Raw genomic sequence first — 27,227 nt, forward strand, 5'->3', positions numbered from 1 at the left:
GAACTATTAGTTGAGGAGCAGCTAGAATGCTGCTCCCCGGATCCCCAGCCGCTGGCTAAAGAGCTGATCTGAAGCTTCCCTTCAGAAAATTAAGATCTTCCCCTTTCATATTATGGGGTTGGTGTGGCTGCAGAAGCACTAATTCCTCCTCTGAAGCACCTCTCTCCCCAGTTGCTAAGATAAATGCTACTTAAAGCATGTCAGTGGATGAGGGGTGTAAGAGAAATACAGGAGGGAAAAGGATACAGGTGTGTGGGGAAAGAGAAGATACACATACAAAGAGGTGGCTTGTGGGTGAAATTAAATCCATTTAGCTCTTACCATGTCTTTCATTTTGGAAGAATGTTTTTATTTTTCTATACCGTAACATTTGACTAAAGATGAATAGTAGCCCTGAACTGTTGGGTCATTGCTTTTGTAGGTTTTTAAATGAATATTTTATTGTTGCCATTTCATCCACTGGGATGTGAAGGGTAAGGATATACAGAACTAGAACGAAAAAGGGTTTGGAGCAATTAAAATATGAAGAATGATTAAGATTTAATCATATCGTATAGCTTGGGGTGGAGTGTGAAAGAATAAGAGGTGACATACATTTACAAATATCTGAAGGGTGTCAACATCAAGGAGGAAAAAGACCTGTTAAGGCTGGTGTGACAAGACTAATGAGTAGAAGTATAAAATTGCACAAAGGAAAAAAATAGACTAGGCTGCAAGCGAAAAGCTGCTAAAATGTAGGCCCTGTCTTTGGGTTTGTGAGCCCTTAATTTTAAGGTATCTGAACAGGTTGACAGTGGCCCTGTAGGCACAAATCCAACGAAAAAGTGGCTTATTACTTTTCCTAGCAAGTTTATGATTTAAATGTTTACTCGGAGGAAAACTATGCAAAAGTGTCAGGAAGGTCTAGAGTATACATCAGTAATACAAGGTTAAAAACAATTATAGAGATTTTGAAACTATCCCAGAAGCAAGTATTACAAACCCAGGAAATTGAGTTAAGATTACATTTAAAAGAAACCCCATCATGGTCAACCATTTTTGCTTGTATGCAATAGCAACAATTTTGGAACAGGATAGATGGTTCATGGAATTCATTATATAGACAAATATGTTCAGCTTTAGCTGAAGGAGAATCTTCCAGTTATGAACAATAATGGCAAAAGAGGACCATTCTAAAAGGCTACACTCCAAAAAGATTCTAAATGTAAGATTAGATTTCAGTAAGTGTTAACTTTGTTGGAAGTTTGAAAGTCTGAGCTCTTCCATGTACAAAAACCCAGTCTAAGGGTATGTCTACACTAGCATAGTTACAGCGCTGGCAGTTACAGCGCTGCTCAGAGAGCGCTGAAGGGAAACCGCTGTTGTGTGTTCACACTGTCAGATGCCTGCGCAATAGTGTGTTCACATTTGCGGCACTTGCAGTGGTATTCAGAGCGGTGCACTCTGGGCAGCTGTCCCACAGCGCATCTCTTCTTCTGTTGCTGCTAAGAGTTATAGGAAGGCAGAGGGAGTCACGGGGCATCCTGGGTCCTGTTCCAATGCCCTGTGATGCATTGCTTCACATCCCAGCAATCCCTGTGCTTCTGTCCGCTGTTGGCGGCATCTTTCAATGATTTGTGTACTGCACTCTCTGCCTCTTTGGTCTGCAGGAATGGATCCCGCACTGTTGACCAATATGCTGCTCGCTCTCACTAACGCGTCAAGAGTGGCAATGGAGATATTCCTTAAAATACAAAGACAAGAGAAGTGCGACATTGATCTCGCCACACGTACTAGCTACAACATGAGATTGCTTGTGGCATTCACGGAGGTGCTGACCACAGTAGAACACCACTTTTGGGTTTCGGAAATGAGCACTGAGTGGTGGGATCACATTGTCATGCACGTCTGGGATGACGAGCAGTGGCTGCAGAAGTTTCGGATGAGGAAAGCCACATTCATGGCACTGTGTGATAAGCTCGCCCCAGCCCTGCGGCGCAAGGACATTAAAATAAGAGCTGCCCTGCCATTGGAGAAACGCGTGGCGATTGCACTGTGAAAATTGTCTACTCCAGCCTGCTACTGATCGGTTGCGAACAAGTTCGAAGTGGGAAAGTCGATGGTTGGACTCCTGTTGACAAAAGGGTGCAGGAGCATTAATTGCATCCTGCTTCGAAAGACCATGACTCTGGGCAACGTGTGTGACATTGTAGATGGCTTGGCACAAATGGGCTTTCCTAAATGTAGAGGGGGATAGATGGCATGCATATTCCAATTCTGGCATCAGATTACCTAGCCACTGAGTACATTAATCGGAAGGGTTATTTCTCAATGGTTCTCCATGCGCTTGTGGATCACCGTGGGCGTTTCACAGACATTAACACAGGCTGGTACAGAAAGATGCATGACGCACGCATCTTTCGGAACACTGACCTGTTCAGGAAGCTGCAAGCAGGGATTTTCTTCCCTGACCAGAAGATCACTGTAGGGGAAGTTGAAATACCCATTGTTATCCTGGGAGACCTCGTCTACCCCTTAATGCCATGGCTTATGAAGCCATACACGGGACACCTTGACAGCAGCAAGGAGCGGTTCAACAACAGGCTGAGCAAGTGCAGAATGACTGTTGAGTGTGCTTGGGCCATTTAAAGGCCTGCTGGCGGTGCCTATATGGGAACCTGGACCTAGCTGATGACAGTATTCCTATGCTTATAGCCGCGTGCTGTACGCTCCATAATATTTGTGAAGTGAAGGGTGAAAGCTGCACTCAGAGCTAAACTGCTGAGGTTCAGCACCTGAAGGCTGAATTTGAACAGCCAGAGACCTGGGCTGTTAGCGGAGTGCAGCGCGGGGCCATAAGGATCCGGGATGTCCTGAGGCAGCGATTTGAAGTTGAAAGCTGCTAATATTTGTTGCTATGCTTGGGAGTGCAGTGCTTGTAATGCTAGGAGGTGATTGCGATTGGTGCAGACAATGCAATATGAAGGTTTAAGATAATTGTCTGTCTGCTTTCAATTAATAGAATAAAGATTGCTTTCAAACCAACACAATTCTTTTATTAAAAAACAACAACTGAAAGAGAGTCAAACAAAAAAACACATTAGTACTGAGGGGGCTGGGGGAAGGGAAGGTCCCAGGAGGAGGTGGGGTCCCAGGACGGTTAAAGATTTATGTATGTCCAGGGATCATATCCAGCCTTCTCCTTTGGAATACAGTGCAGTGGGTACTGTACTTCAGCAGGGCTAAACTGTAGAGGGACGGGTGTTGAGTGCAGTGGTTACTGGGAGTCCGCAGGGCTGGACTGTGATGAGGGAGGAGTGGAGCCAAGAGGTTGATCAGAGTCTGTTGGTGGTGTCTGGGGGTCACATGGAAAGAGTTTAGCAACAGTAGCTGCAGGCGAGCAGGCGTGGAGCTGCTTGGTTTGCAGTGTTAGTATTGCCTGGAGCCTGTCCTCTTGGCGCTCCATAATATTTAAGAGCTGCTCCATGGCTTCATTCTGGCGTGCTGGGTTCTCCTTTTGGTCCTCTTCTCGCTGTCCCACCACTCCTTAAGTTCCTGTTTCTCGGTGGTGGAGTGCATCATAATGTCACGCAGAAAGTCCTCCTTAGTTCTTCGTGGCTGCTTTCTAATTCTGCGCAGCCATTCAGCTGGCGATAACAAAGAGGGAGACTGGGCTCCCAAGATCATCTCTGTGAAGCCAAAACGCAACGTTTTACAGAAGCAGTATTGTTTGCAACACACAGACCACTGATTCAGTGATTTAAAACACAGCCACTATTCACATACCTGTCACTAACTGGCTAATCCCAGACAAGCACACATGAGCCACAAGACCCCCAAAATGGTGAGTAGCCGCAGGGGCAGGGTAAATCAGTGTTCCTGGACCCCACTGTACACTGGGCACGTGGCTCTTGGAGAAAGCCAGCACTGCAGGGGAGCCTGATAATTATTCCTGTCACCATATTTTCCACAGGGTGTGTTCATTATGGAAGATATCTCGTTGCTGAAGGTGAGCAGGGAATCAAGGGAGCGTCTTCTCCAAGACTGTGGCTTCCGCCCTGACCCTTATGCAGCTCGCCTGTGTGCAGCAATGGTTCCTCCTCCCCCCCCGTGATGGCAGAGTGGCCCGGGAAAGTTACCGTTAATGGGGCAAGAAACAAAGCAGCTCTGCCAAAGAACCTGCGGCAGTGGATTGCCCAGTATCTCCATGAGAGTTTCCTGGCAATCTCTGAGGCAGATTCACATCAAGTGAGGAGTAAATCAACAGCCTGTTCCGCTGCTCAGACTAGGCATGTGATGGTACATGCATCATGCAGACACAAGCCTGCTTTCTGCAACCCTTCTGCCCCCAACAACTCGCTTCAACGAGTCCCCAAATCAAATCAACTTACCAGGGCCTCCTCTACTGTTTGTGCTTCTCCAAGATCCGACAGCTAGCCTCCTCCGGGGTAGAAAAGAGCTCCTGCCTGCATGCATCTCTGACCTCTGAGTTGTCCTCTGCATATGGGTCCCCCTCCGCACCCTCGTCCAAGATCTCCTTCTCCTGCCTCAGTCCAGTCTGGCACACGAGCCACCAAAGTATGGCCTTCGTAGTGGAGTTGGGGTCACCACCGAGGATCACGTCCATCTCTTTGTAGAACCAGCAGCGCGTGGGCGCAGCGCAGGAGCAGCGGTTTGCCTCCCATGCCTTGTGGTAGGTGTTCTGCAGCTCCTTCACTTTGACCCTGCATTGCAGTGTGTCCTGGTCATGGCCCCTTTCTGTCATGCATCGTGAAATCTGTCTTTAGTAATCATAATTCCTATGGCTGGAGCACAGCTGGGAGTGGACAGCCTCCTTTTCCCAAATGCTGATGAGGTCCAGCAGCTAGGCATTGCTCCAAGCAGGGGATCACCTGGTGCATGGAGCAGGCATGGCCACCTGGAAAGATGCGCTGAGAACACTGCACGCATCACCGAGCAAACAGGAAGGGGACTTTCAAAATTCCAAAGGAATTTACAGGGTGGGGATGATGATTGGTCACCTGAGGACAGGGCAGTAGAGTTCAAACCGATGACCAGAGAGGCAAGAACAGGCATTGTGGGACACCTCCCGGGGGCCAATCGCAGTGCTGTAATCGATCAGGGTGTCTATACTGGCACCACAGTGCTGTACTCGCAGCGCAGAAAGCTGTATGCCTCTTGTCGGGTGGTTTTTTACAGCGCTGCAACTGCGCAGTTTCTGTGCACTAAGTGGCTTGGCAGTGTGTACACCTCGGGAGTTACACTGCAGAAAGCTGCTTTACTGCGCAGAAACTTGCCAGTGTAGACTTGGTGCTAGCAGGAAGTGGTGTTACATGCCCTTATCCACATGCTTGATGACATCCTCAAAGAATTCTAGTAGATGGTGAGGCATGACTTCCTTTTACAAAAGCTGTGTTGACTCTTTCCCAACAAAATCATGTTCATCTATTTGTTTGATAATTCTGTTCTTTAGTACTGTTTCTACTATGTTGCCCAGTACTGAAGTTAGGCTCAGAGGCCTGTAATTGCCAGAATCACCTCTGGAGCCTTTTTAAAAATCGGTGCATTCCAGTCATCTGGTACAGATGCTTGTTTCAGCAACAGGTTTCATACTACAGTTAGTTGTTCTGTAATTTCATATTTGAGTTCCTTAGAATTCCTGGGTCAATACCATCTGGTTCTAGTAACTTCTTTCTGTTTAATTTATCAGTTTGTTCTAAAACCTCTTCTATTGACACATTAATGTGTGACAGTACTTCAGATTTGTTGCCCCCCCGCCCCCCAATAACTCTGATCTGCAGTGAAGGCTGATGCAAAGAATTAATTTGGCATCTCTGCGTCGGCCTTGTCTTCCTTAAGTGCTCCTTTAGCACCTTTGTCTAGTGACCCCAGTGCCTGTTTGGCAGGCTTTCTGATGTACTTAAAAAAATTTCTTTGTTAGTTTTTGCATCTTTAGCAAGTTACTTTTCAGTTGGGGAATGTTGTGTCCAAGTTGCTGAAGATAACATCTAAGAAAGTTGAAGTTAATATCCAAGAAGGTTGAGAAAACTGTCAGGGAGATCTCTGCCATTTGCTCAAGCAACAAAAATAAAATGCGGGGGAATATAGAAGTGGTCAGATCATCCTAAATGTTTGACATATGGATATTTAGAACTTATTGAGAAAGAAGTAATGACCAACACCATCTTAAAGCATATTATGGACATTTCAAAACTCTTACACAACCACAAAAATGTGTGTCATCAGCTTCCGGGAGTTTGGTTGAAAAAGAAAGATATTTGATTGTGTCTCTACATTTGTTTCTAAATATCATAACTGTGTTGAAATTGTACTGAGCAACAAAAGGATCTTAATCAAAACATTGTATGCGACAACTAACACTAGAGAGGGGCACTCTACCTTTAAAAGCAACTGAAGAAGTTTTTGAAGGGATTTGACACAAAACTGTTTGTTAGGTAAGTCCAGAGAAGACAGGGACTTACCCAAGCAAAGTAAATGGGCAACATGATGGCAGATGATGTTCAGTTTTGATAGATGCAAAATAATGTATATTGGAAGAAAAAAAATTGAGCCTACACTTTACCTAGTTCTAAATTAACAGTATCAACTTAGGAAAAGGATCTTGGCATCGTGGACAGTTCAGTAAAGACCTCTTGCTCATTGTACGCCAGTCACACAACAAAATGCTAGGATGCAAAAATAATGGGATGGTTAATACGGACAATATTATAACGTCATTGTTTTAATCAGTGGTTTGCTCTCCTCTGGAATAATGTGTACAATACTGGTCACTTCATCTCACACAGAAATATCAGAATTGGAGTGGGTTCAGAGATGGGCAGTGAGAATGATAGGGGCATGGAAAAACTGGATGAAGAGAGAATAAGATTGGGAGTTTTTATCCTGGAAAAGTGAGACATTCAAAGGGAGATGATACAAGTATATAAAACAATAAATGGTATAGAGAAGGTAGATCTGGAGCTTCTGTTCTCTCTGTCTCATAACACCAGTAGTAGAGAAAATACACTGAAATTGAAGGGCAACTAATTTTACATCAAAAAGTAATTTAATTAATTTTAAAGTTTTGTTTCTTTATATTCTAGTACAGGGGTCGGCAACCTCTGGCACACGGCTCGCCAGGGTAAGCACCCTGGCGGGCTGGACTGGTTTGTTTACCTGCCACGTCCGCAGGTTCGGCCGATCGCAGCTCCCACTGGCCGCGGTTCGCCGCTCCAGGCCAATGGGGGTGGCGGGAAGCCGCAGCCAGCACATCCCTCGGCCCGCGCTGCTTCCCGCAGACCCCGTTAGCCTGGAGCGGTGAACAGCGGCCAGTGGAAGCAGTGATCAGCCGAACCTGCGGACGTGGCAGGTAAACAAACCGGCCCAGCCCGCCAGGGTGCTTACCTTGGCGAGCTGCGTGCCAGAGGTTGCCGACCCCTGTTCTAGTAGCTGAAATGGAAGATCCAGTTTTCTACTCAAATCTGTTGTGTCAAAATGATGAAAAACTTGTGGAAGTATCATTTGAAGTCACTGGATAGATGGCAATTGGATCTGGTTTAAAATGAGTAAATGGAAGAAAAGGTTCTCAGAGGAGTCTAGGAATCTGAAGCAGGAAAATTTCTCAGGGTTTTCAAAGAAAAGAAAATGAAAACTAAAAACTCAGACATGCATCAAAGGGGTGTGTAACCAAAAAGCCTCTGTAAAAGAGGAAACTATGCAAACTTGTGTTCTGTATGTACTGGGAAATTCATAGACATACTTGTAAAATGAAAAGTCAGCAGAACAGTTGATTGAAATGTGGGAAGACTTAAAAGTGTAAGAGAAGCAAACAGAACATATAGCAGAAATAGAATACAGTTCCAGGTAATCCTTATGGGGGAGGAGCACCAATGTAACAAGCTTGAACCTAGTATGACTGGAACTCCCAAGATTGGGCTATGCTTCTTATCTGAAGTGTAGCATGAGTGCAAGAAATGGAGTGGAGCTTAGTTCTTTCTCTTGAGCTTTAGCTCTCCAGCTATGGCAGTTTTATACTTTGGCGCTCACCTTGGCACTTCAGTGACTGTTTTTGGGTGTTACCGGTGCCTCTGTGCCAGTGTGTGCTTGGCGCTCAGCCTCCATTTTGGCACCTGTGGCTCTTTTGTTGATGCCTCAGTGCCTGTCTTGGTGCTCCAGCAGCATTAGTACTTAAAGTAGTTCAGCTTCTGTCTTGATATGCTGGTGTTCCAGAGCTTGATCCTGTTTTGGTGCCTCAGTTCTTGTCTGTGGAATAAACTGCATAGGGCAAGTTAGGAAATGTCAGAATAGAGGGTTGCCTATGCAATCTTTCACGGGGAGGAAAGTAATGTATGCATTATGATTGCATATAATGTAATTAGAGACTGCCTTTTTATCCCTACAGGACTCCTCTCTCATTGAGTGCACAGCATAGATGGTGCTCAGTGATTGAGGCAGCTGTTGAATTTTTTTTTTATTATCTTCCTCATTGTGTGTTGTTCCTGCGCCCCACAGACATTTAAACATTTAATATTTACAACACCCATGTGAGGTAGGGAGGCAAAATCATTTTACAGATGGGGGATCTGAGGTCCAGATTTAAGGCCAAAATTTGCAAGTGTCTCTACTGAGTGTTTCAGTGATTGGGTGACACTTAGGGTCTGACTTTTCACAGTTGCTGAAGATTCATAACTCTCAGTGACTTTAACTTAGTGTGACTGCTGAGCACTTGAAGAAGATTGGGCTCCAGGAGTGTCAGACTGGATGCCAAAATATAGAAACACAGTAGAGGCCATCTGTGGAAATTTTGGTCTTAAATGTTTTGCCCAGAATCACATAAGAAATCTGTGGCAGAGCTAAGGATAGGTCCCAGTTCTTTTGATAGGTATTTAAGTGCTTTAACCACAAGATCATTTTTTCTCTTCCTGCAGACCCATGCCTTATTAGCAACACACTTTTTCCAATTTAAGTAGCGAATGAGTTAGTGTTTCATATGCAACAGCCTGGCTCTCTATGTAAAGCTGATTAATTCACGGAGCATTATCTATCCTACGCACTGAATGAGGCTCAAGTTCTGTGGAAGAAAACAATGTCATCATTTTAATTGGAGCCTATATCGTAATGTGCATATGGGGGCAGAGGTAAGGTTGCATGGTCTACTATAATTCTGGTATTTCCTAACTTTGGTGGGCTTGATTTTACAACCTCAATATTCTCTCTTTTAACATAAATTTTTTTATATACTATTTTCAGAGTATTTTTCAGGAGAATTTTTTCAATGTACAATTGTACTTTTACTGTGGAAATGAAAATTTTCAGAGGATTATAACATGGCCAGATATGTTTAACATGAACATTATCTTGTTATAATTGACTGATTATATCAACATTGACTGATGAGGTGAGGATTCCTCTTGCCTATTGACAAACTATTCCACAATTCGACCCTGTCATCTTTTAAGGAATGGGAGGCACATGGATATTCCAGTGATGAGGCCTATGTAGGTACTTGTATAGCTACCTAGAATAGGTAAACATCTGCTTTAGGTTTTCTTGCAACTTCCTATGAAGCATCTAGTGCTGACCCCTGTCAAAGACCACTGGTCTGAACTAGAGTAACACCTCCCACATTCTTTAGTGTAATATTTCTGACCTTCCCTCTTAAAGTTCTTTGTTTTCTTTCATGAAAATTGCCTCCAGTAATTCCCATTTTCATGCCACCTTAACCTGGAACTATTACAAAAAGTTAGCTGTTTTTGAGGTCACATACTAATGTTAAGTTACTTCTCACTGTCCCAGCAAGCTTAAGCCAGGAAAAAGGAGGGCAGCCCTTCACCAAAAACAAAAAAACAGAATTTCTAATGATCTATAAGGGACACTGTGTTTACAGTTTTCCGCGTGCAATTTGAAATCCTGACTTAAAGCACTGTGCTGGGGAGAAGCTTCTGAATACCTCTCAAACAACCACACAGCCCCAAGTAACAAATGCAAAACTAATAGAACAGGTTAATTCCAATTCCACACAAAGATTCCAGGTCTGATACACAACAAAACATAACATTTGCTCTCTAATCCTCCCATTACTCTCTACGAAAACTCTAACAGGAAGGAAAGCATTGGAGCCAATCTATAAGCATCATAGGGTGTGTGCAATTCTCCTGTGGGGAAAATGCCTAAAATTCTCCTGTGGGGAAAATGCCTTAGTATAGTGTAATTATTCTTAACAAACCATTTTGACATTTTTTCGTCCTATCATTGCTGGCTCAATGCTGAAGGGTAGCTTGCATAATATACTGAAATCTGTTAGAAAGATTCTAAAGTGTTGGTCCCATATGGGGTCATTTCCTCCAGAATTAGGGCAGATTCAAGGAGTTTCTTGGTAAAAAAATCCAATGCAGATGTGGGTTAAAAAAAACTATGTACAATTCAGTGCACACACTTACTCAGTATCACTGACTGAATTTAGGAGTTAGTTGGGATGTTTAATTTGGCCAAAGGGTTTTTGCAATTTCTCCTTATTCCTAAACTTTCTCCTGCACTATTATCCAGTCTTCAAGAAATTTCTCTGAATGTTTGCACTTGCCTTACCTGCTCACTTGTCTTCAGGCTTTCCATACTGTCTCTGGGAAATGAAGGGTGTGTGGCTGACTTTCTTCATTTTTATACCTAGGGTGTCCGAAACACACAGGGTATGTGTGTTGGAAGAATGTGGCTAAAAGCTACGCTAACTGTATTTTAGTAATTTTAAATCCAGATGACATGTACAATGTATAGATATGAGAGATGTAGTATAAGTACTCCAGCTTGTGGGAAGTAACTGTATGCTGTGCAACACAAGTTTACATTATATGGATAATATAGGCATTTTTCTCAGTTAGACTGATATCTGTAGCAGTGGGACTTTTTGGGAAGCTGTTGTGCTGTAATGTGAATCACAATCCTGTGATTATAGGAAACAGAAATTGAAGAAACATTGAGTTTGAAATCCTAGTGCATCAGGAACAGCTGCTGCATTCCCTCTCCCTCCCCCCCCCCCCTCCTTTTGGAGATGTCTATGTTGTAGAAAAATATTCTTTATCTAATTATTTTTCTATCGTTACCCTACCAAATGCATTTTAATAAAAATTCTTATATTTGAGATTTTTAAATACTCTGACTCCAGTAAATGGACTATGAATCAAGGACTGATGCCTTTGAACAACTCTCTGCAGATTCATTTGCCTATTGTGCTTCAGCATTTGAAATTGAATCTCACTTTATATGCGAGACAAGGTTTATGCCAGCCTAATTGGTTACTGGCATTTCTTAGTCTCACAGCTGCTGTATTCAGCTGTGTACTAGAAAAATATAATGGAATAGTGTTTGCAGAGAGCAAGAGGCGATTGTAAAGATATAAAACTTTCTGCCAGTTTTTTGTTGTAAAACAGATAAATTTTGAGTAGTACCTATTTTAATGTTACACTACATGCTTGCTAGTTTAGCTGGGAATATTTAGAAGCTAGACATAACTTTTTTGGTTTTGGTAGTGTTATTTATTGAATCCTAATGTTTAATTTTTTTGCCACAAAGCAGATCATGATTGGCATGGAGTTGGAATGAGTATTGTCATCTTTTATTATGGTCTGCTGGATACTGTTTGTGAGAAAATTCAATCTTCTCCATTCCAGGACTAGGCTGCCTTGATCTTCTTTCATTTACTTTGGCAAAGATAAAACTTCTGGCACTTGGATGACCTAATGCGGAATAGACTCCTAGTTTAATAATGCCTTCTTGGATGGCCCATTGATTGAGTTTTGAGGACTGCTTTTCCTTCAAGACTTACAAAATATGGTTTCTTATTAAAGATGAGTTGTCATAGGGCATGCCGTCCCTCTAGTATCCCCCTGTCATGGTCAAATGTGGCATTGCAGGCACTGCCTACCTCAGTTTCCCCTCAGCAGCATATTTTGTGTCTCCCAAGGATTTCCATGGCTCAGTCCTCTGTCTGGGTGACTCTGAGTTCAGTCACCTTCTGGTGTAATTAAAGTCCAAATAAATGGTTCTTCTGCCCCACTGGGCTCCTCTTCAACCCACCCACCAGGCTCAGTTTGTGTCTGTGCTCTGGGATAGAACTTGATTCCCAGGCTGCTTCTCTGGAGTCCCATCGTAGTCTTGTCCCCTATAGGTTGCCTTTCAGTCTTCCCCACTCTAGGATAGAGCATGGACTCCCAGGCTATTTTGCTGAAGTCATTCTAGACTGTACTTGAGGGCCTTCCAAAGGAGCCCAACTTCCTCCCTGTGGCTCTTTCTCCAAATGATGTTTTCTCACACCTTTTATGAGGCCCAGGTGTTTGTCTGTCACCTGACCCCAATTAGTTCAGCTCCCTTAAGTTGAGGGGCAATTAATTATAGCATAGGTGGGGCTGATTGAATCCAGGCCTACTGGACCTTAAAGGGATAGGCCACCCTGTTACATAGTTCTATAGACTATTACTTTTCTTCTCTTCAAATGGAAGAGATAGCAGTTCTAAAATATCAGCCAATGAACAAAGGTAATCCTATATTGTCTCACAAGTTAATTAACTAACAAACTTTTCATTTCTGAGTTGTCTCCTAATTCTAGACTGGCAAATGGACTAAACATTAAATAGTACCCCTGAGATAATAGAAAATGTAATCTCAATAAATTTTCTTTTCCAATTTTAAAACACTGGTAAAAAGTCTTAAGAATTTATAAAGAATGGCTGATTGAGCCTTGCAAATTAACCCCCAAAACACTCTTTGTACAACAAGCAGGGATAACACCTTTACAAACAAAAACAGATATTACTCACTTTACGAAGAAAACAGATAACTAGTTAAACCAGTTTTGAAAGAAAATCCTTTGCAAGAGTTCAAATTGTTACAGGTCTTTAAACAAGGAGGTGATAGCTAGTCAAGATGACCCCTTGAGCAGTGGAGGCACACAGGTAAACAGAAAGGTTGGTCCATGTGTAAATCAATGCCGTATGGCGTGGCAGTAAGACAACTGCCTAAAGTGATGTTATCAATCTGAAATGGGAATGTATCCACACAAACTTTTTACTGGTATAACTCATTCGGGAACAAAGTTATGTTGCTTCCAGAAAGATGAATTAAAGCAGGAGAGGACGCCGAATAAATCAAAAAAAGAACCGTGTGTGGATGCAAGGGAGTTTATGCCAGAAAAACTCAAGTTATTCTGAAAAAGCTTTCCTGTGTAGAAGATCTAACATGGAAGATCCTATGTGCTGAATCTTTGTCTTTAATCTCCTTTGGAGGATATGTTTTATAAGGCTTGGCTGGGGCTATTCTACCATTTACCACACCTTCCATTGATTTCTCTCAGAAATAGAGGGGTGGGGGCGGGAGGCGGTATCTGGAAGAAGTGGATCTCTAGCCATTGCACCCACCAGGGGCTTTGTGCATTCCTCCATTTCCCCTCTATTTCAGGGACTCCCTACAATTTCTTCTGCCAGAGCTTCTGTGTACTGCCTATTCTCCCTCCTCCCATACCAGGGTCTGCCATCTCCCCCTCATGCCAGTGGCTCTGTGCAAACCCATTTCTTCTTCCCTCCTTCCTTCCTATTGTTCCCTCCATGTCAGGGGCTCTGTGTCAGTCCTCTATTTCACCCTTTCCTCCACATGGTAGGGGCTCAGTATACCCCCTGCTCCCACAGCAGAATCCCCCAGTATCCCTCACCAGAGGTTGTGTGCGCCTGCCATTCTTCCCTCCCACGTTCTCTTCCCATGGTAGGGTCTCTGTGTGCTCCCGATTCTCTTTTCCCCCTGCCAAATGCTCCCTATCCTCCCTACCTTCACACCCATACCATGGTCCCTCAATCTCCCCCCTGCAAGGGGTTCTGTGTGCTCCCCATTTCCCGCCCTGCTACGGGTTCTGTGTGCACAGCCCTCTCTTCCACCCACACCATTGTTGTTTCTCTGGGAGAAAAGTTATTCAGGGTTTGAACATGTTCAGCTATATTGGGAGAATGCATGGAGATGAGATGGGATATTATCATGCTGAAAGGCATTATGGATGCCATTACCCAGTTTGATCTGCAGGCAATTGCAGAGGTGCTTGAAGTTGTGGCTGTACTAAAGAGATGGCGGGGCCTCCATGTGTGCCTCATTTTCCTCTTTCAGTTCCCCTCAAAATCAATAGGGTTCTGGCCATTGATGGCTAAATAGTCCCTGAAATTTTGGAATTCATATGCTGCAACATTCAAAGTTATCCGATTACAGAGACACACATGCCATCAAGCTGAGTGTATGCCTTACAAGCTCAGCTGACCAATTTGTAGTACACTAAATATTCATGATGAAAATTGTTCCGTCCTTGTCTCCATATAAAATGTTTCCTGTCTCAATATACTTCATGAAGACTTGAGACTTGCATGCTGTTTGCAAAGTCATATCCTCAAAACCTCCGCTTCTCCAACAATGATCAATTCATGTTGCTTGCACTTTGATATTGCCGATCTGATGGTGGTGCTAATGATGAAATCCTCTCCATTTTATTTGGATGACTAGCTTATCCATTCCCTGTCAACCGAGGGCATCAGAAAAGCTGGTCAGGAGGCTCTGAGCCTGTTTCAGGAACTCAATAGAAGACTACAAAAAAGCGCTCAGAAACATATGTTTATCTTGACTATATACAGTACATCCAGGTAATATCCTTTCAGTGAAAGGACCACAAAACTGGAACTGCTATGAAACCCCTCTAAGCCAAGAAAGTTTGCCAGATTGCACGTCTCCTGTTCTCTCCTGCATAATTAGCAGTCACATTTTTATTTTTTAACTCCTGTGATTCTGTGCATACTAATGGGTTGTCAGGAGCTAGTTTTTTGGTCTCAGCTTTGGTCTCAGTGAGTTGTCTGTTTACACTGTGAGCTTTTGGAGGCAGGGATTGTCTATGTTTATATAAAAATCTGCATAGTGAGGCCTCTAGGCACTACCATGATAGAAATAAAATAAACTGTCTACGTTCATTTTATTTGGAAGCGTTTAGGGGAAATTGGAACTACTTCCTTTTCTTACATATCTTTTTGTGAGAGAAGTTACAAGATCAGATCCAAAACTTCTGGGGTGCAGACTGGGACTAAAATAATTTTAGGGAAAATTCCATAACTGCTAATAAATGAGTGCTAATATTTCCCTTCTAGGTCGAATACATCAAGCTATGGTAACATCTCTCAATGAAGATAATGAAAGCGTTACCGTTGAATGGATTGAAAATGGAGACACTAAAGGCAAAGAGGTACACTAAATAATTTTGAACTCCTCTCTCTCTCTCTCTTTTTTTTTTTTTAACTTTTCTAGAATAAAGACAATTGGAATGCTCTTTTCTTTAAACTCTGTATATTTTATCTTGAACCTGAATTAATTCATATAGTAAAAGTACTGGAAAGTTTTTTTTTTTTTTTTTTTTTTTTTTTTTTATTAAATTAAATTGTGATTCCGTGGTTCCAAATATTGTTTAATGTGCATCATAGAACAAATGACATCAGTTTCTGTGGTGCTGTATTTTATTTCCTGAGTATACATTTCTGTAATAATACCAAGTTCTTATGTAGCACTTTTCATTATAGATCTCAATGTTCTTTACACTGGCCGTCAGTCTCATTATCCCCATTTTACAGACGGGAAACTGAGACAGAGAGAGGGAAGTGACTTGCCTAAGGTCATCTAGCAGGCCCGTGTCAGAGCTGGGAATAGAAAAACTCCTTTTTGCAATATAATAGAACCAAACTATTGATGCTTTCTTTTATTTATATAATTTTCAGGCAACCAAAATTGTTCAAAAATTTTCTTCAGCTGAGGATACACGAAGTATCTCCATTTACAAAGCTAAACAAATGATGGACTAAAATCACTAAAGGTGTCTGCTTGTCTGTGTGTAAATGTAAAAAGCCTCACAAGTGTGTGTCTTTTTTTTTTTTTTTTCTTATTAACAGATTGACTTGGAGAGTATATTCTCACTTAACCCAGATCTTGCGCCTGATGAAGATATTGAACCCAGCCCAGAGACTCCACCACCTCCCACTCCTTCAGCCAAAGTAAACAAGATTGTGAAGGTTGGTGATATGTTCAATGAAAATTACTATCGTCTCATTCATATTAGTATTTTACCTGTAATGTTTAAGAATGTTAAGTTTAATTTTCACTTCTGTGCATTATAAGCTAATTCAGGAATATTTTAGAAATCCGTATCATCATGAAAAAATTTACGATATTTCTGAAGGGCAGAACTGGAAAAAGAAGAAATCAGCAATTAACCTTAATGATCTTACAAAGGGGACAGAGTGCATTTCTTAGCTTGGAACCAACTTTAAACTTGTTAAATATAGCTTGTGTCCTTTATTGTGAAATGTTTGTATATCTCGAGGAAAATGATATTTGGACCTTTTGTCTTAGAGAAGGTTTTGGAGGTTATTAAATGATACATTTAGCTTGCATCCTGTATCCTCTTCATCATATGTGCTGCTGGGAGGGACTGTGCAGCACCACCTCCCCAATACTGCTCATGCTGATATCTGTGATTACTTCTGTTCACTGAAAGTAAGCAGAGATTGGGCTACTACTTACAAAAGAGGTGATAAAGTGAACAGATTATAGAGCTTTCTCTCTTTATAGAATCGACGGACTGTGGCTCCTATTAAGAATGAAACTCCTGCCAGAGACAACAGAGGTAAACGACCAGTTGTATCTTTCCATTCCACAAAGCAAGAAAGTGAAAATGTTAAACTGACACTTATTTAAAGTTCTCTAGTATCCTACGTTTTCTCTGGTTTATTACTTGGCCATGTTAAATTTAATGGGTAGGGGGAGTAATTACTGGAACTATTCTGATGATGTATTTTTAAAAAGTTAGTATGTAATCAGTTTTATATAAAAGGCCTCGTTTATATTTAAAACTTCTATCGATCTAGTTACCGCCACTTGGGGAGGTGGTGTTCCTAGACAGTGGGAACAACATCTGTCGCTGTAGGTTGCATCTATACTGTGGGGTTATGCTGGTATAGCTATGGTACCATAGCTGTGGTGCTATAGTCTCTAGAGTGTAGACATGGCCTAAGTTCAGAATTAGAGATTTAGTGCATGTCTATATTTTATGCATCACTTATTTATGTATCTTATAAATATATTCTTTAAAACAGCCGCTTGTCATATTTCACGATTTCAGACATTCCTTTGTGCTTTTGATACTACTTTTGTTTGTTCCTCAATTCAGTATTTAATTAGTCTTTAAAAGCATGTCTACAGGACACTCAGGAAAGTTAAGAGTGAATTAAGCTAAAGTGAACTAAAGTCACTTTACCTCTGAATTATGAGCATCAACACAGGACTTTAACGCATTTCAGATTCATGTCTTCAGTTAATTTAGCTGAACTTGCAGCCCTGTGTAGACGTGCCCTTAGAGCAGTGATACACAGACTGAGGCTCGGGAGTCGCAAAGTGGCTTTTTAATGTGTCTCCTGCAGCTCTTTGCAGCACATGATATTAAAATAATGTGTGATTTAATTATTAACCAATCTAAGTTATTAATCAGTCAGGACGCTTTTACTATGTTATTAACCAATTGTAGTTGAATATATGTACTGGTATGTTAAAAAAACTGACCAGGTATTATTATTTTATCAACTACAATTGGTTAATTTTATATTTTATATATATATAATAGTAAATGAAACAATGAATTCATATTACTGTGGATTTTTTGAGTAATACTGATCGCTAATTTGGCTCCTGAATCACTGAAATTTGAGTATCACTCCTTTAGAGACTACTTAAATACTGGATTGATCAACAATCAAAAGCACAAAGGAATGCATTGTAAAAAACCAGCAGATGGTCCCCAAATGTGAGCAGCCAAGTCCTGGAGGCTCAGTGGCCTAGAGGGGCAAGAAGCCGGAGGATTTCAGGTTGGCTGGAAGGAGCCAGGGAAGTGAGGGGCAATTTTGGCTTTAGTACTGCGGGCAGCCTCTGTGAAAGCAAGGAGGACTGTGCCGCATGCAGGGCAAGTGTGTGAGAGCCTGGGGTGCGGTACTGTGATGGACTGGGGCGGTTGGCGAGCGCTTAGGCTTGTGTGCGTCCTGGGAGAAGGTGAAGACCCCCGGGGAGTATCGTACCTCACCAGGCTGGAGGCCCAGACTGAGCAGACACAGAACCGATACCTTACCAGGCTATCACATCTCCGCTCCATGTGCACCACTGGTGAGATTAGAGGCCTCCGGGGCGGGTGAGGTTAGTGAAGGTTTTGGGCACCTCTGGAGGTGGGGGAAGGATTGTGCTGTTGTTGAATTCCCTTAAGTTTCCCAGACGTATTCCAGCCCATTGGTCTGTACCCATTCCCTTGCCTGACATTCTTTTATATAAATAGTTGGAATACCCCTCTGTGTGTTGTTGGGTTTTGTGTCAAGACTTTCTGGACTCATGTAAGCAAAGGGGGCAAATGCTCAACCTGGAGAGGAATAGGCGCAGGCTCGATAGCTTAGGGCATCTACCAGCACCTCTGTCCAGCATGAAGAGGTTGACACAGCATGAAATATGACAAAAGGGTGTTTTTAAAAACATGTATATTTATTAGATAAATAATAATGTGATGCATAAAATCTCTAAAAAATACCAAAATAAACATGCATTATCCAGCTAAGGGAGTTTTTGTTCTCTCCACTGTGTTAAAATTATTTAATCTTTACTGACCATGCTTACCTGATTTGTCAGCATTACCACTATGTCACATTAGAACAATTTTGTTAAATGATTTAACTTAAAAATCTTTGAGTGGTCTCTGCATATTCCTATTTGTGGGATCAAGGAACCTGCATCATAAGCTTCCAGAATCTTCTGATGGGCAATTGGGACCACTCACTCTGTCCCTTCTCCCTGCCTAGACAGAGACTTCCATTGGACAAAAAGGGGAAAAGAAAATGTCAGTGTGTATTGGCAGGGAGAGGGGAAGAATTCTTGTTTTACATTCATTTGATTGGCCTAAATTTAAAACATTTAATTACATAAGTTGTGTCCTTCCTTTCATTATATTAATTCCCTTGTTTAAAAATAAAAATTTATAAATCTAGCTCTGCAAATGTTGATATTGTCAGTGTTGTCTGTGTCTTTGTACAGTAGTAACTTCAGCTTGGTGCAGGAGAGCTGTGTAACTCTCATTCACTGTGATGGGAGCTGCACTTCTTATCCTACACCTTTTACTCTAAGAATTTTTCCTTTTTTGGTCATTCAGTTAAGCCTTTGTGTCAGTATACTATTTTGTTCAATAAGTTGATTGATACTGTAAACTAGATCCCATCTGTTGATGAATTGGATGTCTTATCATATTTTCCCCTCAACTATACCAAGGGAGTGTTTGTTTGTCCATCCATGTGTTCGCTGCTCCCACAGTTGTCTTCATACTCTAATTTCATGTTGCCTTTCTTGCATGGACTGTCCTGTCGAAATTGCTACTCAGATCTTTACTTTCTCCTCCTTCAAATCCCTTCTCATAACCCACTATTTCTGTGATGCTTACAGGAACTTGGCCAACTGAAAAGGGATAGTTGTAAGCATCAGTTATAGGTACAGTTTAACATCTCTGGAAAAAAATCATGCCATAAAGATGTAAAACATTAAACACCTGCCACTCCCATTGACTTTAGTGGGAAGATGGGATTGCTCAGCACCTCTGAAAATCAAGCCACACAAATATATAAAAAATGCACATATTTTTATTGTATCCTTGACACCTAACCTTTATATGTCACCTGCCCTTAGCTGCCAAAATAAGAATGGGATGTGTCTATAAGCATTCAGTCTGCTCTGCTCTGCTTTGTATATTGTATCCTGTTCCTTCTTTCTTTTTCTGCCCCACACTCCTCCCCACCCCCAAATATTGCAAGCTCTCTGAGGCAGGGACTATGTATTATTATGTGTGTGTTCTAGGTGCTCTATGGGACCCTTGTCTTGGTTTGGGTCTTTAGCTGTAGCCACAGTGCAAATAAATAACTCAAAATTTTAGGTCCCAGTACTACAATCACAAATATATGGTTAACTTCACTTGTGAATAGTTCTACTTACCTTAAGTTAAATGCTTGCTTAAATGTTTGTAGGATTGAGGCCTGAGTTGCTAGTTTATGTTGATTATAATTAGGGCTCTCTGTTTGTGACTTTCCGTGACCTCTGTTACGTCTGCGGGGGCTACTGCAGCTGACCCCAGGGCTGCCCAAGCAGCTGGCTCTCCCCCAGCAGCAGCCTCTCCAGACATCCCCCTTCTCCAGCACCGACCCCCTTAAGGTTTAGTCAGAGGTATTTATAGTAAAAGTCATAGACAGATCATGGGCCATGAATTTTTGTTTATTGCCTGTGATCAGTCCATGACTTTTACTAAAAATACCCAAGACTAAATTGTAGTCTTAATTATAACATTAGGATTAGTAATTCACTGTATAGTGTGTCTTAACTAAAAACATACCTTTAATTTTTTCTAGTAAACTATTTGTTTACTTAGATGTCACTAAAAGACCTTTTTGTTGTGTTTTTAATCATAAAGTATTTCAGAATCTGACAGTAATATGGGAAATGTGAAAAGGTCATTCTGTTAAATGAAAAATTTGTTAAATGTTCATGTTAAGATTAGTTTTAGACCATTTTATGTTTTTCTTTTGCAGCGGTTGGTTCTGCACGTGCACGGCCTACTCAACTTCCTGAACAGTCTTCCTCTACACAACAGAATGGTAGTGTTTCAGATATATCTCCAGTTCAAGCTGCAAAAAAGGAATTTGGACCCCCTTGTATGTAAACCGCGTATCAAGGATTCATTCATTTTAGGCATTACATGTACAGTCGCTTGGACATCTGTGTAATCCATAATTGTTGAATGGTCTAAACACAGTTGTGTCTGTAGGTCTCCATAAGAAGCATTTTCAGATTACTGTGGGAAACAAAAGGTTGAGTTCTGTCATTGTTCTGTTGGTAATTAGGTTTTAAATTTTTCCTTCAATTTTTTTAAACCTTGACTGTTCATTTAAAAAACATTTAAAAAATTATTTTAAATTGTCCAGTCTTTTTTAGTTCAAACCAAGCGATCACATAAATCAGTTAGTATGTTTTTGAGGGCCATTATCTGTTATATTTTTATTTGGGTATTTCTTGTCCAGTTCCCATGAATATTTCTGAACTTTATTAGCTTCTGAATTAAAAAAACTAAAGTTGCAGTAGTTATGCTTTGCTAGTATTGAGCTGTTTGAGGAGCTAATCAGTGTAAAGATTTAAATAAATTATAATTATTGATAAAATAACATAATTGAAAACTTGTAGTGTAAATATTCAATCCATGTGACAATTGAATATTCAAAAAAGTATCTTTTTCTTTAAGCACGTAGAAAATCTAATTGTGTGAAAGAGGTTGAAAAATTGCAAGAGAAACGTGAGAAAAGAAGGCTACAGCAGCAGGAACTTAGAGAAAAAAGAGCTCAGGTTTGTATTGGTAGTTCAGAGCTGAATTCTACACATCGCAGAAAGCCTGTGGTGAGAAGATCTATGCTAAGTTATTGTGATCTTTATTGTTTATATAAACTATGACTAGCCTGAAACTAAATGTTTTCTTCGTATGTACAAAACTGAATGATTAGTCTTCAAGTTCCATAGTCATTTAGGGTGCATGGTTGTGGTGTTATGGTAACTCACCTTATCATTTTATCTGATTCTTTTGTTTCACATACATTTATTATTTAAGTTTTGCATTTGCCGGTCTGGCCATAAATACTTACAAATGCAATCTCAGTGATAACTGTTGCCTAAGAAAAACATATGGACAAAAATGTTAAGATCCTTTACCTCAAAATATAGCATAATATTTGTGACAAATTACCCTTTTATCTTCGACGGGGTGTGAGTGGCATATTTGAGAGCTTGAGGTTTGAAGAATGTTTTTTAAATACTTCTACAGACATTTTAATTTTGTAACATACAAGCAATATGGCCGTAAGTTGTTAGAACTTTCTGTTAAAATGTGAAGTGGCTAATCCTGTAAGAGAAATATTTTAAAATTTAATGACTTTGTCACAGGAGAGTAAAAGATTTAGAAAGACCAGTAGCATAATCTTGTTGGCAGTCCTGTATGTATGTTTTAGTCTCTAGGGAGATACTAGCAATCTGCTAAGGACATAAGTACCACCAGAAAGTAAATGATTCAAGCAACTTGATTTCATGGCTTTATGATGGGCCTAAGCTTATCTAAAAGGATATACGTGGATTTTTTTTTTTCTTTTTTCATCCATTTAAATGAATCAGAAAGGTACTGTTTCTCTGAGAACAAATAATACTTAAATACTTTAAAAATACAGGATACTATTTTTTGAGATTTTGCCTGCATTAAATCTTGAATTAAATCTTAAATTACTTGATTCCAAGAAGCCTTTTTTGTGTCTAGCATTTCTAAACTTCTGTATATGGGAGTTACTCTGCTGATCTGTGTGACTATGCAAGTGTGTTGTGTTCGTTTTCCAAGGTTTCTTTTTTAAAATGCAATAGTATTGGAGTACTACTCTAATCAAAGCCTTTTCAGTTCTTGAACCCCAAGTGCAAAGTTTTCAGAATAGCAGTAAGGCCAAGACTTTTTTGTAATGAACAGTGTAACTTTCTGAATCTTAGAAAGAAGCAGGCATGAAGGTAACACATTTTATGTAGATTTATGTAGGATAATTTTTCAGTTTTTATAAGTGGGTGATGATGAATTTGTAGATGACCTATTTTATTTTAATTATTATTATTATTTATTATTACTTTAGGCAGTATTATTTTAATGGAGAAGGTTTTGGGAAAGGGCAAGAGGTCCCTCCCATCCCCTTTCAAGTTTTCTTATGTTGAGTCATTAGCAAGGTTGATTTATAGGCAACCCAAAACATAAGTTAATTTTAAAATTGAACGAATGCTTGTATTTTTTTTGGTTTTGGTTTTGCCGTAGAAATCCAGCTTGTTTCTTGATGAGTAAAATAGTCACATGGTCAAAACTAATGATGTGTGAAAAATATGTGGTTTAACTTTTGCAAAACATGCCTTTTTGAAGAAAGTTAAAACTTCAGCAAACATGGTATACTTCTATTCTTGTTTCTGTAGCTTTTCTATAATTATATTTGGAAAGTATTTGCAAGTGTCATGTTAATGAAAACTTTGTAACTCTGTTTTTTTCCATAGGATGTTGATGCTACAAACCCAAATTATGAAATTATGTGTATGATAAGAGATTTCAGGGGAAGTTTGGATTATAGACCATTGACAACAGCTGATCCTGTAAGTTTACCTCAGGAATTGTTTTTAAAAGGCAAGGATTTTCTTCACAGATTTTTTTTTTTTTAGCCGTTTATATCGTTTTACTACACTTGAATTTTTTTTAAAGATATTAATGTACTTGTGAAGCAGTGAGGCCCAGATTTATAAAAGTTATTTAGGCATTGCAGTGTTGAACATTGCGGTGTCTAAGTCCCATTTTCAAAAGTGACTTAGGCTCCTGAGTCCCATTGACATTCAATGAGATTTAGGCTATTAAGTGCTGTAGTCGCTTTTGAAAATGACTTGGACATTGCAGTGTTGAGCGCTGCAGGATCTAATACCTTTTACAAATCTGGGCCTGAGTGATTAAACACCTAAAAGTAGTTTTTGTACCCTAGGATTATAATTCTGTAACTTTTAACTTGTTGAATGCCATTTGCATTGAAAGGAATTATTAAATTTTATGTCATTAAAATGTGTGCTGGCACTACGGTATTAGAACTCTACCAATGTACATTTATAGGACAGAATCTTCAAAGGAGTCTAAGGTGTCTAACTCCCTTAGGTTCCTTTGAAAACCCATTTCTAAATGTGTAGATTTAGGGCCTTATCTTGAAAGGTACTGAGACCATCTCCTGTCTCAATGGGGCAGACTCTGAGCTGGTGTAAAATGTCATAGATGTATTGAAATCAGTGGTGCTGTGATAATTTACACTAGCTGAGTATCTGCCCCAGTATGAGCAGAGGTTATGCAACACCATACAAATTGTGTTCTGCACCCTGCAGGATCTGGTCTTAAGTGTTCATAGCAGTGAATATAGAGTTGTGCCCCATGGGTTGTTGGATACTGCACATTTTTGAAAGTTCAGATTTACTACCTTCAGAACAACTGGTATAGTGATCAGACTTTTAAAACACTCTCCATTAAAATTAGTACTTAATTCACTGAAAGATTTTTTTTATTTTTATTTTTGGTAGATTGATGAACACAGGATATGTGTTTGTGTACGAAAACGGCCGCTCAATAAAAAAGGTATGACCATTTAATGTTTAGCTGGTATTAATCTCACTAAGCAGCAGCTTCTGGTGGTATTTGATCGTATTTGTATTATGGAATCACCTAGAGGCACCAACCAGAATTAGGGCCCCATTAAACTAGGCACTGTGCAAACATGTAGTAAGAGAGAGATCCTGCCTCAAAGAGTTTATAATCTAAATAGACAAAATGAGCAAAAGGTGGTAGAAAAGTAATAGTAGTATTATCATTTTGCAGATAGGAAACTGAGGCACAGAGTTTAAGTGACTTGAACAAGGTCACATAGGAAGTCTTTGGTTGAGCTGGGAATTGTACTGTAATATCTTGAATCCTATTCCAGTGCCTTGACCACAAAGTCTTTTTTTCTCCAATTCACTCAGATTTTCTTCTAAGTGATCAGTAATCTATTAACTTATCATGTAACAACCTAATAACAGTTCTTCCTCAGTATGTTCATTTGTATAATAGAAAATATGTATATTTGTAATCTAAAGTTAAAAATCAAAATGACTGGCCTTTAAACTATAATTATATATACATAGCACAGTCTTACTCAAATGTGTGGTGGGTTTAGTAATACATCCTTTCTGAAACAGAAATATCATAGGTTTCAGAGTAGCAGCCGTGTTAGTCTGTATCCGCAAAAAGAACAGAAGTACTTGTGGCACCTTAGAGATTAACAAATTTATTAGAGCATAAGCTTTCGTGGACTACAGCCCACTTCTTCGGATGCATTTGTTAATCTCTAAGGTGCCATAAGTACTTCTGTTCTTTTTGAGAAATATCATCGTTAGCCAAGATGATGAAAACAGATTGATTGATTGAAATATTTCATAGGTCTTTTAGAGTAGAAAGTGGTATTATGTCAAGACATTAAATGAGGACAGTTGTGTACAGGATTTTAACAGACAAGATAATGGTTCGAGGTGTGGTCAAAATGGTTCCCCACTTGTGCAATGGAAGGCATGGGAATAATATTCCAACAAATCTCTTGTAGAATTCCATCTGATACAAAGAATATTTGAGAGCTACCTGGCCGAGAGACCACACTAACAGTCCTGTATTCATATAGTTGCCAGTTTCTCCTTTACTACCCACTACTGACTGGAGTTCAGTCATCACTGAAATAAATTAACTTACTTTTTGAAAAAAGTTTGTTCCCCTCTGTTAAAATTTTCAGGGATATCTTGGTTGGCTGAAGATTTCAGAGCATAATTTTCATACCCTCAAAATACTAAATGGTTGCAATGAGTCTTTTGGAATTGTGTCCCAGAATGACACATTCACTTCAACAAGACAGGAAGTGACCAGGGCCGCCCGGGGGGGGCAAGTGGGGCAATTTGCCCTGGGCCCCGCAGGAGCCCCCACGAGAGTTTTTCGGGGCCCCTGGAGTGGGGTTCTTCACTTGCTCCGGGGGCCCCAGAAAACTCTCGTGGGGCCTTGGCTCCCAGAACTTCTTACGCTCCGGGTCTTCGGCGGTGGGGGGGTCCTTCCATTCCGGGACCCGCCGCCGAAGTGCCCTGAAGACCAGCGGCGGGGGGTGCTTCTGCCCCGGGACCCGCCGCTGAAGTGCTGGGTCTTTGGGGGCCCCCGCCACCGAAGACCTCAGGCCCCCTGAATGCTTTGGGTGGCCCTGGAAGTGACAGAATTTTGGAGAAGGGGTGGGAGAGAAAGGTACATTGTTATTTATACACAGTGAGAGCTCTTCTCTCTTGCCTTTCTTCCATGTTTCTTCTTTCATTATTCCTTGATTGTTTTCAGATCAATAAAACAGTCACAAAATCAGGTTATTTAAAACTGCTCCCCACAGCCTGGTTGGTTAGAGACATTCAGCACATGAATCTGGTAGCAATTCAATTTTCATTTTAGCATTGCAGTTCATCTTTATTAAAATATGACTTAGGAATCTAATACATTTGGGGAGAATGCTGTAGGTGATAACTAATTGGACAAAGCTAATTAGAGAGGAAATAGCAAATTGGCAGCCTGTTGTCATGAGTCATGACTTATGGGTCTTTTGTGGTGCAGAACTGGGTCTGGTTCTGTTCCAGTCGTCTGTATTGGTGGTTGACATCAGTGAAGGAACTGATTCTGTGCAGGATGCTCGAGAGATGAGCAGCTGATTGGAAATGGGATATAAGATTGAAGTTTTGCATCTGCAGAAGGAACTAAAAAGATTAATTGTGGAAGAACCATAGTGCCCCCCCGGCGCGAGCCTCCTCCGGGCTCCGCCTGTGGAGGCAAAATAACTGGACAATTTGCGTCCCGACCGAACATCGGTCAGGACGTGGGACAATGAAGTAAATATTGGGACAGTCCCGATAAAATGGGGCGTCTGGTCACCCTAGGTGTACACATAATAAATTTAATAACATTCTGAAAAACATGCACACTTTTATTGTGGAGGTTGATAAGGGAACAATATCTTCAACTGCCCCAGTCTTCTAACTGGAAAAGACAAAAGACTTGGAGAAACTTGTGTATGGTGGTTTGAAAGGAGAGAAGGTGAATAGAGAGCTTATTGTATTAACAAAGGAATAACTCGTATATTCAAAAAAATAGTGTTTCCCTATTCAAGCTACACATTTGGAATATTTTTACTGTATTAGTCACCTAGTTTAAAATGGGACATAAAAGACTCAATTTTTACCAATCTTACACACGCCAAATTCACTGAAGTCTGTGGGAGTTCCATGCTTGCGAAAACTGGGCTGGGCCCTATAATAGCAAGGTTCAGATAATTAGAAGATTTCATTTGAGTGATATATTGCTAGTTTCTTAGGAAACAGGCAGATTAAAAAATGTTCAGTTTTGTAAAATCTTGGTTTAAGAAAAAACTTACTCATGATTTACAGTAGCTTGATGAGATCATCCTAGGACATGGGCCAAGACCCATTCACATTTCAGTGTTAAACTGTGATGTCCAGTAATTAACATAAAGCAAAAGAAATTT

The 27,227-nt window shown here is 40.6% G+C and overlaps 1 protein-coding gene across 7 annotated transcripts in view; it reads left to right on the forward strand.

The window, feature by feature from the left end:
* KIF2A (kinesin family member 2A) overlaps window positions 1-27,227 on the forward strand; it is an 83,649-nt gene that overhangs the window by 9,972 nt on the left and 46,450 nt on the right. For 5 of the 7 annotated variants that reach the window (XM_034773331.1, XM_034773328.1, XM_034773332.1 and 2 more), the window contains exons 2-8: window positions 15,138-15,232; window positions 15,930-16,049; window positions 16,609-16,663; window positions 20,637-20,759; window positions 21,344-21,444; window positions 23,164-23,259; window positions 24,217-24,271. In XM_034773331.1, coding sequence (XP_034629222.1) covers window positions 15,155-15,232; window positions 15,930-16,049; window positions 16,609-16,663; window positions 20,637-20,759; window positions 21,344-21,444; window positions 23,164-23,259; window positions 24,217-24,271 — 628 coding nt within the window. In that variant the 5' untranslated portion in view covers window positions 15,138-15,154. The remainder of the gene's footprint in view (window positions 1-15,137; window positions 15,233-15,929; window positions 16,050-16,608; window positions 16,664-20,636; window positions 20,760-21,343; window positions 21,445-23,163; window positions 23,260-24,216; window positions 24,272-27,227) is intronic. The other 2 variants (XM_034773329.1, XM_034773333.1) reach the window with 1 other exon arrangement.

This window comes from Trachemys scripta, chromosome 6, assembly GCF_013100865.1.
Source record: "Trachemys scripta elegans isolate TJP31775 chromosome 6, CAS_Tse_1.0, whole genome shotgun sequence".
NCBI lineage: Eukaryota > Metazoa > Chordata > Testudines > Emydidae > Trachemys > Trachemys scripta.